This window comes from Eucyclogobius newberryi, unplaced genomic scaffold (genome assembly GCF_026437365.1).
Source record: "Eucyclogobius newberryi isolate DKJ021-1_F unplaced genomic scaffold, fEucNew1.0.hap1 SCAF_16, whole genome shotgun sequence".
NCBI classification, from domain to species: domain Eukaryota; kingdom Metazoa; phylum Chordata; class Actinopteri; order Gobiiformes; family Gobiidae; genus Eucyclogobius; species Eucyclogobius newberryi.
This window is the reverse complement of record NW_027315790.1, coordinates 14,329,622-14,347,991: the sequence shown is the minus strand read 5'-3', so window position 1 is coordinate 14,347,991 and position 18,370 is coordinate 14,329,622. Positions and strand designations below refer to the sequence as shown.

The 18,370-nt window shown below is 38.4% G+C and overlaps 3 protein-coding genes across 4 annotated transcripts; 2 read left to right on the top strand and 1 right to left on the bottom strand.

Annotated features, from left to right (window-relative positions):
- Positions 1-693: 693 nt before the first annotated feature.
- Positions 694-4,780, top strand: LOC140362311 (sodium-dependent neutral amino acid transporter B(0)AT1-like). The gene is made up of 12 exons (XM_072448425.1): positions 694-1,036; positions 2,035-2,175; positions 2,249-2,386; positions 2,530-2,711; positions 2,791-2,901; positions 3,000-3,112; positions 3,205-3,322; positions 3,592-3,759; positions 3,825-4,029; positions 4,110-4,269; positions 4,376-4,538; positions 4,619-4,780. Exons 1-12 carry the CDS (start codon positions 838-840, stop codon positions 4,778-4,780), a joined length of 1,860 nt encoding a protein of 619 aa, XP_072304526.1. The 5' UTR covers positions 694-837.
- An 882-nt stretch (positions 4,781-5,662) lies between these two features.
- On the top strand, positions 5,663-9,773 carry slc6a18 (solute carrier family 6 member 18). Its single transcript, XM_072448424.1, has 12 exons — positions 5,663-5,900; positions 6,733-6,873; positions 6,963-7,100; positions 7,222-7,403; positions 7,483-7,593; positions 7,665-7,777; positions 8,197-8,325; positions 8,400-8,556; positions 8,698-8,902; positions 8,985-9,144; positions 9,232-9,394; positions 9,576-9,773. The coding sequence occupies exons 1-12, from the start codon at positions 5,759-5,761 to the stop codon at positions 9,771-9,773; spliced, it is 1,839 nt and encodes a 612-aa protein (XP_072304525.1). The 5' UTR covers positions 5,663-5,758.
- Positions 9,774-11,225: 1,452 nt separating this feature from the next.
- On the bottom strand, positions 11,226-18,286 carry tert (telomerase reverse transcriptase). Of its 2 annotated transcripts, none has more exons than XM_072447650.1 (14): positions 18,036-18,286; positions 16,281-17,487; positions 16,016-16,205; positions 15,768-15,921; positions 15,524-15,691; positions 14,243-14,404; positions 14,062-14,163; positions 13,889-13,974; positions 13,707-13,823; positions 13,549-13,620; positions 13,284-13,472; positions 12,492-12,618; positions 11,825-11,886; positions 11,226-11,584 (listed from the first exon to the last, which is right to left on the bottom strand). In XM_072447650.1, exons 1-14 carry the CDS (start codon positions 18,249-18,251, stop codon positions 11,437-11,439), a joined length of 3,000 nt encoding a protein of 999 aa, XP_072303751.1. In that variant the 5' UTR covers positions 18,252-18,286; the 3' UTR covers positions 11,226-11,436. The 2 variants fall into 2 exon arrangements, with proteins under 2 accessions (XP_072303751.1, XP_072303752.1); XM_072447651.1 differs by having other exon boundaries at positions 12,537-12,618.
- Positions 18,287-18,370: the final 84 nt, after the last annotated feature.

The window sequence follows — 18,370 nt, the reverse complement described above, 5'->3', positions numbered from 1 at the left end:
GGCCAGCGTGCACAGCTATTCAAATTGTGTCACCAATTTCTGATGTTGTGAGAATTCACATCCAACAACAACAACAACAACAACAACAACAACAACAACAACAGACAAAATAAATTCCAACAGAAAATAATTGCTGGGCTTATTAATTATTTATTATGAACATTTTAGCATTTTTTACAGTAGATTTACTTACTCAACAACACATAATTTTAATCAACACATAATTTTAAACCACAGTGAAAGAAAGATAACTGTCCTGCAACATGATAAACAACTTAAGTTTCAATTGAAGTGTCAATAATTAATCAATAACTATACAGTCATGAACATTTATAACACTGGGAAGTAAATGCAATCAATGCATGATAATAGGTAATTGTAAATGACAAATATAGTATCATATAGTCTTAATCATTAACATTGTACTTGTAAATAGATAATAAGCAATGGAATACATTATATTTCCTGTTGAAATACAAACAGTATTTAAAGGTAGTTTTCCACTCCACAGAGTAAAGGTTTTCGGCTGATTCCTGGTTGCCCGAACAACATAGACATTTTTATCTCGGTTGTTATCAGGTGACAGTAACATGTGCACACTACTCGACCTCACTGCTTCACTGACAGCCCAACTGCCTTGCACATAGTGTACTCATGGACCTTTCTTTATATGATTAACATTTGCTAAGCTGTATAGAGATCATTTGGAGTGTGTCCTCTGGCCAATCAATGGGAGTCAAAAAATAAAGCTGTTGTTAGGTGTCTTTGATTTGAGGACTACACCAAGGATCTGTCTGTGGGAGTGCCAGTGTTGGGTTCTTCTTCAGGGTATCCACAATGAAAGTGCTTCTCCCAAACCCTGGACTGGACAAACGGATCCACACATATGAGGCGCTGGAGAGGATGGACAAAGAGCAGGCTGATGACCGGCCCAAGTGGGACAACAAGGCCCAGTACATTCTGACATGTGTGGGCTTCTGCATTGGAATTGGTAATGTGTGGCGCTTCCCGTACTTGTGCCAGAGCCATGGAGGAGGTATTTGGATAAAATCATACTAATTAACTAAGAACTATCTGGTAATTCCTTGATCAACTACAAGTTATGTATATTTATGTGGTGAAGCTTTGACTATGTGACACAAAGGCAACTGCTGTTGTGATTTTGGGCATTAAAAAAATATATTGAATTGAAATTTAATTGATTCACATCTGTCATTTCCAGATCTATGATAATTGGTATGAAGTAATTCATTAAAGATGTAGCTATCAGCAGTATTGAATAACTTACAACATTCAAGCTTATCAGGTGAACTCTATATCAGCCATTTAACTGGAAAGTTTAGCGCATAACCGCAAATAACATTTTGAAGATGTCACATTTGAAGATGTCACATTTTGAACATTTTGAAGATGTCACTAATACTATGTCGGGCGGCAGTAGCTCAGTGGTAGAGTGCTCGTCTTCTGATCCAAAGGTCGGCGGTGCGATCGCAGCTGCCTCATGTGAATACTGCCGTTGTGTCCTTGGGCAAGACACTTAACCCAACACGCCCCCCAGTGTCTGCCTACATCTGGGGTGTGAATGTGTGAGTGAATGGGTGACTGGTAGAAAAGCACTATATAAATGTGACCATTTATGTCACAGACGATTTTATTGAAAATTGTCCTCACATTCAAAATAATATCCGTGGCAATTCATCAAGGCGATTCACATGTTGTGGTGAAGGGTTCAACTGCTTGTTTCCACACAGATTACCGGTACTTTATTTGGAATGTTCCACATTATAACATTAAACTTCCATCTCCATTGAGACAAGCAGGTGATGAAACTAGGCCAAGTTATGTAGATCTGTCAAGGGGAGACCTTTTTATATGTCATTGATTAAATGTATGATGAATAAATGAAATCCAGGTAAAGCAGGTTGTCTCCACTGAGACAAGCACCTGGCAAACCCCTAACCAGTAATGTTATAGGGCATCTCCATGTAGCACCACCTTACAGTTTTTCATGTCTACATATAAATACATTTCTAGGTGCCTTTCTGATTCCATATTTAATCCTGCTGGTTCTTGAGGGAATGCCTCTTCTTTTTATGGAGTTTGCTCTTGGTCATCGCCTGAGAAAAGGCAGCGTTGGAGTGTGGCGGTCCATTAACCCTTATCTGACTGGTATTGGTAAGTCAAGATAAAGTCCATTAAAGGCATCCCCACTACCGCCGCTGAAAACTGTATAAATCTGTCTTCTTAGGAATCGCCTCAATGCTGGTATCCTTGTTAATCGGGCTTTACTACAACACATTAATGGCCTGGATCTTCTGGTATCTCTTTAATTCCTTTCAAAGTCCTCTTCCCTGGACACAGTGCCCTCTCAATGAAAACAAAACAGGTAAAATCAAATCATAACCTATTAATGCATCATTCTATTCATGCAGCATGGATGGAACTTGAATTAAACCAAAATACATTGTCCAAATTGTACAAAGAAGGCCTATAACAAGTATTTCATGCAGTCATTATTGTTTGTTGTAGGTTACATAGCTGAGTGCCAGAAGAGCTCCACGGTGGAATACTTCTATTACAGAGTCACGCTGAACACGTCCACCTCAATAGCCGACTCTGGGGGGATCCACTGGCCTATAGTAGTATGCCTGTTAGTGGCCTGGACAGTAATTGGGATTTGCTACATCAGAGGAATAAGCAGTTCTGGAAAGGTTTGGTAATTTCTGTTTTTACTGAAGAAAGATGTGATTTTTGAATCATATTGTAATTTTTTTCTTAATGTGGCCTCAGGCAGTGTATGTCACAGCAATACTACCGTATGTTGTTCTAGCCATCTTCCTGGTTCGTGGACTGACTCTTAAAGGTGCTCTGACTGGAATTAAGTACCTCTTCACACCAGATGCAAGTCAAAAATACTGTATTTTATATATCTGTGAACTGTAATTGTAATAGAGTAACATACTGTCAAATGTGCAACATAAATGAGTCTTTTTTTGCAGCTGAATGAGTTGGTCAAACCAACAACTTGGCTTGATGCAGGGGCTCAGGTCTTTTATGCCTTTAGTTTGGCCTGGGGTGGACTCATCTCATTCTCAAGCTACAACCCTGTGCAGTATGAGACAATCCTTAATATTGCATTACATTTGTGGCAAACAATGTTTGTTTTATAAAGTGTGACATTACATTTTTACTTCATAATCCCAGCAACAACTGCAAACAGGACGCTATGATCCTTTCTGTAATCACGGGCTGCACATCAGTCTATGCCGCCATGGTAACCTACACCATCATCGGCTTCAGAGCTACAGAAAAATATGAACAATAAGATAAGATAAGATAAGATAATCCTTTATTGTCCCACATGGGGAAATTTCATTGGTGCAACGCAGGTAGAAACAGAGGTAGATACAGAAGAACAGATCACTTATAGGAAGTCTGAAAAACACTTTCAGTAGAAGATCTCCTATAAATAAATAAAAACTCCCATAGACAAATAAATACATAAATACCATTGCAATGTATCAGTGAGTGAGTAAAAATGTTTATGTATATCTAGATGAAAATTTTACCAAACTAAGTTCTATTTCCATTTGTTTTTCTAGTAATATTCAAACTCTTGTAAATGCATTTGAGCTACCTGAGATCAGCATAACTACAGACAACTATGAGGACGCCTTCAAGTATTTAAACAGCACATTTACAGATACTGTTATGGCACTAGACATCCTCCCATGTGACATGCAGACACTTCTCAGTGAGGTATCATTTGTGATTAACGTCTATATTAAGATTTTTTTTAATGACTGTTTTAACACATTTTATAGGGAGTTGAGGGAACAGGTTTGGCCTTCATTGTTTTCACAGAAGCCATCACCAAGATGCCTGGATCTCCGATCTGGTCCGTCCTATTCTTTGTCATGCTTCTCTGTTTGGGGGTTTCCACACTTATTGGTAACATTGAAGGTGTGCTTGTTCCAATAAAAGATCTAGGAATATTTCCTACAACATGGCCTCAGGAAGCATTGAGTGGTAACTATCCATAAACCTACATAGTTATTCTAAATACTAAAATAAAACTAAACTCATGTTGTTGAATGCTTCTATTTCAGTTGTAACTTGTGGCATTGCATTTATCATCTCTCTTATATTTGCTCAACATTCTGGCTTCTATTGGGTGACGCTATTTGACAATTTTGCTGGATCTGTTCCACTTCTGTGTATTGGGCTGTTTGAGATGATATCGGTTGTTTACATTTATGGAATAGACAGGTTTGTATGATGAACTAGGATCAACAACACGTTCAGTCTTTCCGGAAAATACTGCATCTGCAAATATTTCATTTGTAAACATGATTTGTTTGTTATGTTAAATCAGGTTCAATGAAGACGTAAAGTTTATGATTGGATCCAAGCCCGGCATATACTGGCAGGTTACATGGAGATTTATAAGTCCTCTTATTATATTGGTCATTTTAATTTTCTACTTAGTCATACAAGCCCAAGAACAACTTACTTATTTAGTGTGGGATCCCAACTCGGTAAGTAAAAATAAACATTTGATAAAAAGTAATTTAGGATTTTGTAAAATATGATTTTCATAATCTCTCATGATTCACAGGAAAGATTTCCAGTCCTGGATTCAGTCCCCTATCCATCATGGGTCAATGCTGTCATCTTTTTATTGGCAGGAGTCCCCAGTCTGACAATGCCTGTATATGCTTTGTGTATGTTACTTTATGTCAACATGAAGAAGAAAAGTATTCATAATACATCAAAATAATAAATAATATTAATAATAAAAATCCATACCATAGTTAGAGTTTTAAACATGTGTTAAAGAAATGATGGTGTTACAGTTTCAGCTAGAAGCATGTGCTGACTTTGGGTCATAATCAGTTGACAAGGGCTGCATAAATGTGGAGTTTTCTGGATAATTTTGCACAAAATTATTAATATTATTCAATTCTTGTTTTGTCTTAGTTTTGTTAATTTGTGTACTATTATATATCTTATTTTACTATACTATTCACGCTAATACAAAAAATAAAATGAATACCCCCTACCAGAAATTAAAGGCCCATCAATCACATCAAACAGCTAAAATGCATTAACTTATGGGTTACTCATGGATCAATACGGCAGAATATAATCTGCTGCCATTGTTTCAATGCCTACGTTAATAATTTATACCTTTGAAAACTACTTTTGTTTATTATTTGTTACTGTGTGTAGTCAACACCCATTACATTGGTTAACACACAAAAAAGCTAGAGATAGAATGTGTTTGTGTGAATTCGTTGTATTATTTCTACAATAAATTAAAAACATACAAATTGCTATTGATTCAAACAAAGGTAAATGACCCAAGCATCTGTACGGCACTGCATCTTCATTTTAATCCATTATCCAACTGTTTCAAAAGTTGTAATATTCCAAACCTCATAAAATGACAACGTATATTTTACAAGTTTCAGTCCGTCATTAAAAAGCATCAACAGACTTGGTTAACCATTAATCCTTTCACATATTTTGGCCAAGAGGGAGGTTTGGCTGTTAAATCGTACCTATCGTTTTCACGTCCTTCCTGATCCTCTGCTTTCTGCATGAAAAGGAAATACTTCATCCATTCCTCAACACTCCTGCTGAAGGAAAGTTAACTATGCTCTTCAACCACCAAAAGACAGAACAAAGGCTGGACTAAAAATATATTGTTGTTTTTACTGTTCTGCATCTTGCTGGAAGAACTGATACTGTGAAAATGGACAAAGCTAAGGAATCTCAAGCGGAAGATAGACCACAATGGGACAACAAGATACAGTACCTGCTCACCTGCATTGGATTTGCCGTGGGAGTGGGAAATGTTTGGCGATTTCCGTATCTTTGCCAAATATATGGCGGGGGTAAGAACTCATATGGTTGAAACTGTACGTTACTGTATGTTAACTGTAGGTCATTGGGCTTTGTGCCAAAGGGATTGAGTTGCATCAGGATGGTCATCAAATTTAACTGATAAAATTAAATTTATATAATATAATTTAGTTTTAAAAACAGGATTAAGAGTAGTTTCTTTAATATTAGCATGCAATTATTTTATAGACTATTCTAAAACTATTCTCAAAAGGGTAAATTTGATCTTGTTTGTGTTTTGTGTTTTTTCATTATCGACAATTATCTAATTGAATTCTAGTTTTTGTATCAAAATTAGCATGGATGTGGGTAGTGATACTTTGACAACACTAAGTACTACTAACACTACTAACACTAAGTACTACTAACACTACTAACACTAAGTACTACTAACACTACTAACACTAAGTACTACTAACACTACTAACACTAAGTACATTGTTGTACATTCTGGAATCCCAATCAATGTTAATTATGTATTAACAAAGTTAAAAGACCATTTCAATAGTGATGTAGATGGAATCAGTGTATGATATACTTGACACAATGGTGTTCATTAGGTAATATTTTTATTAAAGACAGAACAATGCATCTGTTGACTTCCTCATACCCCAACCCGGGGTCAAGGCTTAAGCAAATAGCCAGTTCAGTATATGTGCTTTTCATATTCAGCTTTACATACGAACACACAGATTTATCAGCATGATGTGACTTCATAGAATAGAGTACTAATCTGATCTTGCTTCATGAACTTTTAAGTCCCCCTGAACATACACCCTAATGAGTGGCATTTGGAAGTGAAATATTTCTGCGTGTTGTTTTCAGGCGCTTTCCTTATCCCGTACCTGATAGCGCTGGTGTTTGAAGGCCTCCCGCTGCTCTACCTGGAGTTGGCGATAGGACAGAGACTACGCCTGGGGAGCACTGGAGTGTGGTTCTCTATCTCACCACTTCTTGGAGGGGTCGGTGGGTAGCCTTTGACCAGAAACTTTGGTAAGATTTGAAAATATTTTGTTTCATAAACACCAGATCTGCTTTGGACTTTTTATGTTCAGGAATTGCATCAATGATTGTTTCATTCCTCATATCCATATTCTACAACACTCTTCTGGCCTGGGTCATTTGGTACTTCTTTAACTCTTTTCAAGATCCACTGCCATGGAGCACATGTCCACTCAATGCAAACCGCACAGGTAATTCTTGAAAAAATATTTTAAAACACAAAAGGCATGTCAATAAAAAGTAATAGTTTTATTATCACCCTTTGTTACATAAAGGATAAATGAAAAATAAAAGACAACCTTTTTGTTCCAGGCTACAATGTTGAGTGTGAGAAAAGCACCTCAGTGAATTACTTCTGGTACCGTGAGACGCTGAACATTAGTACTGATATTGAGAGCAGTGGCGACATACAGTGGACAATGGTAATCTGTCTGGCGAGTTCTTGGTGCATTGTGTATATTTGCATGATCAAAGGGATCCAGTCAATGGGCAAGGTTTGAAAACAGAAAACAACCAATCATTTTGTTATTACACTAGTTTCATGAAATTACATTGTAATAAATATATTTTCAGGCGGTGTATGTGACAGCAACATTCCCGTATCTGGTCCTGACCATTTTCCTAATACAGGCTCTTACGTTACCAGGGTCCGTGGATGGAATAAAGTATCTCTTTACCCCTGAGGTTGGCCAGGTTTATAGCGCAGTCTTTACAATAAACCTTTCACTAAAATGACATGTTTATGCTTGTGACAGTGGGAAATCCTGATGAAACCTCAGGTGTGGCTTGACGCTGCCACACAGATTTTCTTTTCTCTTTCAGTGGCCTTCGGTGGACTCATTGCCTTTGCTAGCTATAATGATGAAAAGTAAGCACATGCTGTTCAGTGTATTGTAAACTGGTACATTCAATTCTGCTCATATTTATACATTGCACAGGTTTCTCAAAGGACTTTATAGCAGCCCATTTGGACAAGGACAATATATTTTTGTTAAAATCTTAATAATTAACAACAACAACAACAACAGCCCTGAAGTTATTATTTCAGAAACTTGGCATGTTTATGTGTCAGTTTCATGTCTAGATAAATTAATAAGGGCAGTAGACATGTGTGGGCATATAAAGCATGTTATGCTGGCATAAATTATAGCAAGTAGGCAATAATATAGAAATACATTTCTTAAAATACATTTGCACATATTCATTTTTCAAAAATGATTGTATAGTCATTATAAAACAAGTTTTTAATATTCCTGAAAGTCTGACTGGAATATATTTTTCAAAAAGAAACAATTGCGAGAGGGACACTATTTTGGTTGGCATAATCAACAGTGCCACATCCCTCTATGCTTCCATTCCAATCTTCTCAATCCTGGGTTTCAAAGCGACAAGTGCTTTAAACAACTGTCAAGATGAGTAAGTATGCACATAATTTCAATCATTATAGTTGGTTAGAGTTAATCGTTTCATCTATTGCTTTTACTCTGCAGCAACATTTTGGCCCTTACCAACACCTTTGATTTTGCTGAACAAAACATCACACGCGAAAGCTACAACCACTGGTTAAACTATTTAAACAACACACATCCAGACACAATCTCTGCTTTAAATCTACAAAGATGTGACCTAAAAGTATTTCTTGACCAGGTACCATCATTTTGAAAGAAGTTTATTATCTACATTTTTACTTTGAGCCCAAATTTTGTGCTGCCCTTTTCTCTTGAAGAAAACATTTGATCATGTACCAGTCACAATGTAACTTTGATGAATGTTCTGTTTTTCCACTAGAGTGCCTCCGGGACTGGCCTGGCATTCATCGTGTTTACTGAAGCAGTGAAGGAGATGCAAGGTTCACAGATATGGGCAGTGCTTTTTTTCGTCATGCTCTTTAGCTTAGGTCTGTCCTCGATGTTCGGTAACCTACAAGGCGTCCTTACTCCCATCAAAGACTTCAACATAGTGCCAAAGTGGATCCCAGATGAACTTGTAACAGGTACACATGTCTGTCTTGTTGTCCTCAGGCATGGTGGTAGTTACTAAATAACCTTTTTCGCAAATGTTTTCTTTCTTTCTAGGTATTTTATGTATAATCTGCTTTGTGATAGCGCTCATATTTTCATTGGGATCGGGGAATTACTGGTTGGAAGTTTTTAACGCCTATGTCGGCTCAGTACCTCTACTTATTATTGCATTATTTGAAATTATTGGAGTCATCTATGTTCGTGGGATTAAAAGGTGGCTACCTCCAATTTCTCATTGGTTGAATGAAAATCTGAAAAGACAAAGGATGGTGAGATTTTTTGACTGTTGTCTTCCATTTAGGTTTAGTGATGATATCTTGTTCATGACTGGAAAAAGACCCAACATTTTCTGGAAGGTGTGCTGGATGGTGATCAGTCCAGTCATGCTTTTTTCTGTGCTCATCGCCTATGTGGGCGTCCAAGCACAGACACGCCCCACCTACCCCACGTGGAACCCATCATATGTAAGTACTGGAACAATAATAGTGCATTAGCCAAACTATGAAATGTGCTGTACTACTGCAATATGTTCACTCCAACTAAGTAGCTATTACACTACACCACAGTAAACAAGGATAAGAAATTGTACTGCAATTGATCACATACTTTTCCCATTATATTTACTTTACAATATTTTTTTAACAGGAATTGTTCCCTCAAACCAAAACTCTGCAGTATCCTGACTGGGTGTTTGCCATAATCATCCTCCTCTGTGCAGTACCTGTCATTCCCATTCCCATAGTGGCTTTATATGGACTAATCCGCAGTGGAATAAGGAGGTCCTCCAACTCGGTGCCTAGACCAGTGGTGGCTTTGAAGCGGGTCAGGCAGAACAGCATGTAGCCCTTGCACACCATTATGGCGTGTCAATGGACAGACCATCCTGCATGAGGGCTGATGGTGATTTCTACATTATACGCTACATAATGCGTTATTGACCTGATCAGTACCGTGAGGATAACCTCACAAATAGATCTCAAGATGTTTCTGCTGATGGCTTTGAATAGGAATTCTCAACAAAGGGTTTCCTCAAGGGTCTGTCCTTGGACCACTTCCATTTACAATTTATATAAACTCTATTAGTCATAATCTAAATCACATTAGTCTCCACTTGTGTGCAAATGATGTGGCACAAGTGATTCATACTGTCAAACACTCTATAGTAGGATGGCGATCATTGGATGCAAGAAGACAACAGCACTGCATTGTATTTGTTTATAAAGCTCTCATTGCGATATTGCCTGATTATCTATCAAGTTTACTGACCAGACCAGCTCAGGTGTTTGCTGATTAAAATCATAGGACAATTTAGACATTAGTCTCACTGAATCAATATGGAGCAAGGGAAAAAAGCTTTCAGAAACTTTGGTCCCGACCTATGGAACGTTTTTATTGAATAATAATCTACCATTTCCAGTGCAAGTGTTTTAAATTATTTTATTCCATTTTGTGTTTCTATAAATTAATGTCATTGTTTTTATTGAATATTTTATTGGCATTTTATCTGTATATCTTGCGTTTGTTTATTTGTAATTGTGTAAATGTTTGTATGTGCCAAGAGGGCGCTCTTGTAAATGAGGGCTTGCTATATTAGATAGATTTGATAAAATTGTATTTGCATTTATCCTCGTTTCAAGAAATAAGTAATGTATTAGCCATTACAAGTGCATTAAAAATGCTTGTATGTGGCAAATACAAAAGGAATCTAAACACCATATTAAAACAGAGAAGTAAACAGGTTTACATAGCAAACTTTTTATCATCCAGAAACATGTGATCATCAAGGATGTCTCACAGAGACAACTGCACCAAGTACAACAGCAATAAGAAATGTGTGGAAAAGTACAACTATTGTAATTCAAATATGTTACACAGGTCGTCCTTTGGCAAGGTGTGTTTACAACCAAGGTTGATCATCTAATTGGTTTATGTCCCGGCCCCTGCTTTTTTTTTTGCACACACAATCTGTAAACAGAAGAAATAGTAGTTAATTTACTTAGCATAAATATAACTATATCTTAACGTTTGGTTAAAAATGGAAACTCAATTACTTTTGGAGAGTGAGGATCTAAAACTGCAAACCATTGCCCAACAGAATGAAAATATACTTGGAAAAGTCTTTAAGTCTGAATCACTAAAAAGTCCTCAGGAATCCTACAACCAACAGCTTGTCTGACTCTGGCCACTCTCAGATCACCAAGGCGCTGCTGCAAACTGCGCTTTCCTTTCAAAAGTGGATTAAATTTTTTTTAATGCCCTTTCAGTCATATTGAGGCCAATTTGTAATGAGTGTGTTGTAAACATACTCTGCTGGAGCTTAGGAAGCACAGCCTTGTACACACTCCGGTGTCGAGACAAGACGAGCAGAAAGCAAAGGCAGAAAATCAGCTCCACTGCTTCGTATTGAATGATGCCCGTTTGTGCTTTACAGCCCAGAATCTGGCCTGGAGAAAAAGCAAAAACCGTTAAATCTAGAAATGGGTTGAAATGAAAATGTTAATTATTGTTACAATTGCCATTTTGTTTTGCCTTTGTTGCTTTTCCGGATGATCTGATTTGCATAGTCTGCCATGTCCCAGATCATAAGCAGGAAGTAGTTGGGGTTCTTAGCAACCGTTTGACCAAAGGGCAAACTCTGAGCACACACGTGGAACCTAAAAAATTCCATGATGGAAATAAAAGCAAGGGAGCCGCTGAATTATTTACATTTAGAGATAAAAGGCAGAGTAATTGCATTGCTAGCAGCTCAGTGCTGATATTGAACACTATGGGTCAGCCTTTTTATGGGGGGGTTATCTTGACAAATATATTTATTAATAAATGCACAACTGACACAAAACTGATAACACACTGGTCAATAAATAGTACCTTCTAACACTCATTATACCGTTTACCTGCACGCATGAAGAAGGACCAGCTTGTAGATGTTCTGATAAACTGCCTCAACAGAATTTGTCTGTAAAGCATAAAAATAAAATAAACATTTAATTTAAAATGTTGTGTAAATTACATGTTTGCAGGCTACAAAATATTAGCAGTCAAGATAACTTAGCAAAATATGATTCAGGTTCAATAAAATGGTAATGTACAAGTATCAAAAAGCTAATGCACAACAATTGTAGAATGAAAACATTGCATGGCAAAAGGATGTTGTACAATTGATTTTGACCAGTCCAATAATGTTATTTTACCATATTTGATAGGAAGATGATGGTAAAAACATTAAACAATAATCAATGAGGTGCAGCACCACAGAGAGAGCAAAGGAATCTCAGTATGGCCAAAGAAAAATATACAGTAAACTATATGCCACGAGGCTGACATAACCCACATGAGTGTTGTGTGCAAGGAATGAGAGTCGGAGGAGCCCATGGCAGATTGGCTACAATGATTTCAATACAAAGGAAAAGGTATACTTGGTACAAATTGTGATATTTCTTGACAATAGAATGACATTTCAGTACAAAATAGTGTATTAAATGCAAGACTATTCTAAAACAAGAAAAGCACACAGGCACACACACACACACACACACACTAAAATATGGGATATACTAAAACCTTTAGGTCTAAGAACAGAGCATGACACTTCAGTCGGAGTATCACCATCAGTTTCCTCTTCATTTGTTGTCCTGCTGAATGGAATGAGCCCAAAGTGAGGCTGTAACGCAGTGATAAGCCAGCATAACTGTAAGGAAGACAATATGGAAGTATAAGTAATGATTTTGGATGCACATTAAAAATTAAACATTTTAATCCTTCCAGGAATTACGTGTCCAGGAAGGGGCTTATTAGCTCTAAATGACCTGGCACCTCCTTATCTAGCTGAGCTTCTGTCAGCCCGAAACCCAAGCAGGGCTCTAAGGTCAACAAATCAGCTTCTGCTGGACGTCCCTAGAGCCAGACTCACACTGGGGGGATCGAGCCTTCTGTCGCTGGTCCTAGACTCTGGAACAAACTGCCCTCGACATGCGCATCATCACAGACTTTAACCTTTTTAAATCCAGGCTTAAAACATATTTATTCAGACTGGCTTTTAACACTCTGTAATGTAGTGAGGCTTTATTTTGTACAGTTTGTTTTCACTTAGTTTTTATGTTTATGTTGTATTGCCTTGATTTTTATTGTGAAGCACTTTGGTCACTAGTTTGAGTGTTGTAAAGGGCTCTGTAAATAAAAGGTTGATTGATAGTCTAACCCATGCTTATGTGACCGTTCAAAGTATCATTAAGGTTTTTGTCACTTTATATAGATCTATAAAGTTTGTGCGACTTCTCACGCAAGGTATAAGTGTGTGTTATAAAAAAAAAAAAAAAATTAACAATTAAAAAAAAAAAAAGAGTCTGTATTTACCTGGAGTAATCTTTGTAGACATCCAGAGAGTGAGTGTCCAGCAGCAGACCACACCAGGGGAACATGCAGCGAGGGGGCAGAACTCTGATTTCAGGGCAAACAGCCACACTTTCTGAAACTTTGAAGTTGACCGCTACCTTCTGTGGGTTTATGACCAGACCATACTGGGGCACTCCAGGCAGCAAAACCCTTTGATGTTATGTCAATTATTAGAACGTGTTTGCCTATCAAAATGATTACTGTATAAAGGCAATTTAATTAATACTTCAGAAATGCTTGTGCTTCAAGAAGCTCTGGCGTGATGAGAAGAAAATCATCCACGAATCTCAGTAAACGTCTATTAGAGAGAAACATGTTGCAGTGTTGAAATACTGCACTCTGCTGCTGGCAATAAAGTATTACAGTTATGATACCACTTTTTACCCTTTGCTTCTGCCGTTGTTTTCAAACAGTGTGTTCTCCATATGACCATAGCACAGACAACACAGCAGACTAGAGACAACGGACCCCTGGGGAATTCCTCTGTACTGGCGGTATGTCCTGCAAGACGGGAACAATTGTTGGATAAATGTAACAATGTATAACGCAAACCACTGAATACTCACTTTTGGCCAAACTGAACAATGCTTCCAGTGAGCATTTGGGTAAAGAACTGTAATGCATCCTTGCCATGAAGATCTGAGCAGAAGAACTGAAATAAAATAAATGTATGATAAATAATATATAGATGTGATTAATGTGAATAATCTAATGTAATAATAAATAATAAAAAAAATACCTGCTCTACTAGTATGGAATGACGGATTTTTCCAGACTTTTGCAGAGAAGAAACAAAGCTCTTCATATTGCTAGAGCCCATGTTATCTTCAAGCAAATTGGCCTATAATTTGGAAGAACATGTACATTAGAATTTTTTTTTTTTTTTTATAAAATCCTTGTGTGTGTATTAACTGCAGCACCTGTCTCAAAAATGCTTTTTTCAGACCCTCATGGGAATCCGACCAGACCTTGGCATAACGTCGTAAAGTGAATAGTTCATCCAGAAAAGGTGTCAGAGCCTGAGTAATGACCTCAATGAGTTTGTCATGTGGCAGACTTTCATAAGCTCCACTCACATCCACCTGACAAGGAGTTGATGTTAAAGTGTGTTACAATTAGGGCTGGGCAAGTTAACGTGTTATTATCGCGTTAACTCATCACTTATTTAACGCGATCAATTATTTTAACGCACATTAAGGCAGGTGGGATTCCCCTGGTTCGCACCAGTTCTAAAGCCTCGTACAAACCGCTGCGGCCGAATGGCGCCCGACGCAGAATTTGATTGTGTGTACATTAGAAAGACAAACGCACCGGACGCGCGTTCTGTCCGTAGAATACACTCAGCAGCAGATGTGCGTCTGAGTCGTCCTGCACATGCGCAGTGGAGGAGTTGTGCTGTGCTGCTTTTCTCGTGGTGTAAATGGATTTTAATGTTGGACCATGGCTTTGGTTTATTAACTTTACAAAGTCAGCTGCTAGGCGCCAGCCGAGGCAACTCGCTGGGGGCCCGCGTGAGCAGGTCCCGTCGGGGGCCCGTCGGGACATGCAGTAGCTTGGGAGATCCGCGAGAAGGGCCCGGCGCGCGTCTTTATCAGCTGAAAACGTGAATAATCTGGTGCCTTAGCAACTGGCTTAGTGCAGAGAAGTAAAAAACACCCAGTTTTAGAATTGTACAAACTTTTCTGGTTCTTTTCAATGCCCTGGCAGTGGCAATAAGCTTTAGTTTTGTGTTTGATAACATTGTTTAAGTTAAAATGTACACAATGTATTTATTTTTATTTGACTGGTTAAGTGTTTGTTTGCACAACTAATGTTATGGCGCTTTAGTGTCAAGTTCTAAGAATGTACAAACTGTACTGAAGAGTTTTCTGGTTCTGCTGCTCCTAAAATGTGTTTTGAGTGTCTAATGTTTAATGAGATTACAATGTTTCTGACGTTACCTCTGAAGTGGCCTGTTCATCTTTAATGATTGTGGCTCAGGATTTTGTGGCTAGTGAATACTTAATATTTTATTTAACTGCTACTGAATAAAAATGCTGATGCACTTTACACTTCTTTTGAATTCATTTTGAATTTTGCACGTAAAAATGCGATTAATCGTGATTAATCAGGGAAATAATGCGATTAATCGCGATTAAAAATTTGAATTGTTGCCCAGCCCTAGTTACAATAGATACAGAGAGATAAAATTGCTATCAAACCTTAACAAAGTACAGTGGTTGTGTTTTTTCTTTTTGTTGAGATGCCAGAGAACTCATCACTTTGTGAATGTCAGTCATTCCCCAAACTGTGGAGCCCAGTAAGGATGGAGAGGAGCGCACACAAGCGTTCAACATATCCAACAGGTCACGGACACGGCCTCTGTGCAGCTGAAGAGCAAAGTACCGTTATTAAGCCGATTATGATACACCACACACATGTAATAAAAGGGGTAGCGGCTAGTACTCTTGTTTTGATGTCAGCTCCAATGACCCTCGTGATTGGCCTCATGCCCTCGCTCTTGGGAATGAAGCGGAGGCGGGAGATGACTGTGGATTTGGGGAGTAAGGCCACCTGAGCAGCGGTCAACTCTTTCATCTGACCTTTTGACAGATGGCCTCTTAATCACAAGAGATTTTATTTAAGTTTTTGTAATTTATTAAATGTAAATGGTATATTTATAACTGGTATTGGTTCAGTTCATATTAACTTACCTAAAAGCCAAGTCTTGCAGTTGGGCCCAGACTTCCTGTCTGTAGAATCTCAATGCATTCTTTTGTCCCACACTCTCAGTGACGTAAAAGCAGGCCCTGACAAGACCCACCACATATCCATCTAAAAGCCATGCCAGGAACTGACCCAAAATCTGTGTTCGATATGCAAGCTCACTTGGAGGAACACGACCTACAGAAAACAAAAAACTCTTATTGCAAAAAAACTGTAATTTAAAAAAAAAAAATGTTGCTAGAAATATATTACCAGTTTTGCTTAACTTTATCCAGTCACAGTCATTCACCTTCATCTTCCACAGCAGATCAGCGAGGGAAAGCTTATCTGACTTTCCAGCCGACAGAAAACCTCTGACACGGGCCAGAATATGCACACGGTTTTGGTCCGAGCCCCACAAGTCTGGAGGGATGACAGCAGTGAGGCACTCCCTGACAAACAGGTAGACCCGGTGAGCTGCACAATGTTGGGACAAGAGAGAGGTGAGCTCCCCTTGCCTGGGATCTCCCTGCTGTAGAGAGGGGCACAGCTTCTGCAAAATACGTCCATAAAGAAATCTTCTGTGACGTCTCAGCAGCTGATTAAACACTGGCACCATGTTGAAAAATCTTTGAGGTAGTTTCTTTGGTTTTCTTTGTACCCCATTTAAATAACCAACACCCTCGAAGAAGATGATTCTGATCAAATCCTTCCCTTGTAAGCGTTTAATCTCCTCTTTGGCCTTCTTCTTTCTGTTGAGGAGGAAGCCACGCATGCCCCTGCCTCCATAGAGAAATCCTAAAGTGCGGATAAAACATTGTGATGGAGGCAAAGGAGGGTAGGTCCCTGATCTCCAACTAGGTTCCCCTTGCTCCTTCAAACCAGGGCCGCTTCTGTTTTCCAAAGACTTTGTACATTGTGTTGGTTCAAGCAACATTGGCTGCTCTTCTGCTATGTTTTGATTGTCCAGAAGTAGTCTTTTTGCTGGTGGTAGTGCTCCTACTTCATCATCGCAGGCATTCATTTCTCTTTTTCTTTTCTGGTTTCCACAATCCATTTTACTCTTGTCCCCTTTTTTTAATGTGAATTTAGCTTTTCTGGTCTTTCTGGCCTTTCTGGCATTGTGCTGGGAGTGAAGAGTAATTCCTGTAACCTTGGAAGTCAGGGAAATCCGGTCATAAATTGGCAGACCACACACCTGTAAAAAACAAGATGGAGGAACTACCACAAACAGAGAGCAGTTCTCCAGAAGGTAGCGAGTAATGTCAGTGCCGAGGCGTTTGGTGATTTTCTTCCACAGATCACTGCCATGGATGTAGGCAGCACTTTGAGTAACGTCCCCTTGGAATTTGAATAGGTCTGCGTTCCTCTGCTGCTCGTTGTGAGACAAGAAGTTATAGCCATGAATTAAGACATTTTTCTTCCTCTTGCGCTTCAGATTGTTGAGGACAAAAGCCAGCAGTTCAGGTAAAGTGCAGATCTGTGAATTGTATTTTAAAAAAAAATGAGACACTACGGCATAAAGTCATGTTTTAAATCAAAATTTAACAGTAGAATACACTGGCTTTACTCTGATTTATTGGACTTTTTTTTGTAACTTTAAAATGATAAATGGATACATCAGCTAAGCAAGTGTGCTGATGATGCCCCTCTCCAAGATGGGATTATTTTTATTTTATATTTAATTTTGTGCAAAATCATCCATTAGAGTTATCCATTCCCAAAATGATTAACTAAAACCATCCCAATGAAAACTACAATACGGGCTAAATCCTCGCTAAATCCTCCATAAAAAAAATTTAAATACAAGACCATAAGGATGTGATGTCATCTGAAAACCTGCAATGTAGATCTAGCTTAAACAGTAAATATTGGGATCTCATTTGACAGTGGTTGTGAGGAAGTAACTATAATTTTGAATTAAATTTCATTAATAAGCTAATTCCGCAAAAACATCACAGAAAGCCAGCGCGACAATAGATAAATGTTTCATCTTTGGAATCAAATGCATTTACCATTAGCCCTCACCTGAGTGCTGCTTGGTACCTGCTGCAGCTCCTTGTCAGAGCAGACGTAAACGCCGCGGACGAATGAGGAGAAACGTGTTGTGTCGGACTCTTCAATGACCCGGGGTTTCTGACCCTCTTTGAACACGATGCCATCGGCAAAGTCCTCTAAAGTCTCCACTTTCAGGTAAAGTGAGTGTAGGATCTTCAGCACACAGGAGAAGTCAGTAGAAGTCATGCCAACAACTGTAAAAGTGACTGCTACGCGTCAACGCTGCAGTCAGACTTTAGCGCCATGTGTGTGGCACAGCCTGTAGAAAGTGAGTTCATTGGAAATGTCCAATCAGATTCTCCTAT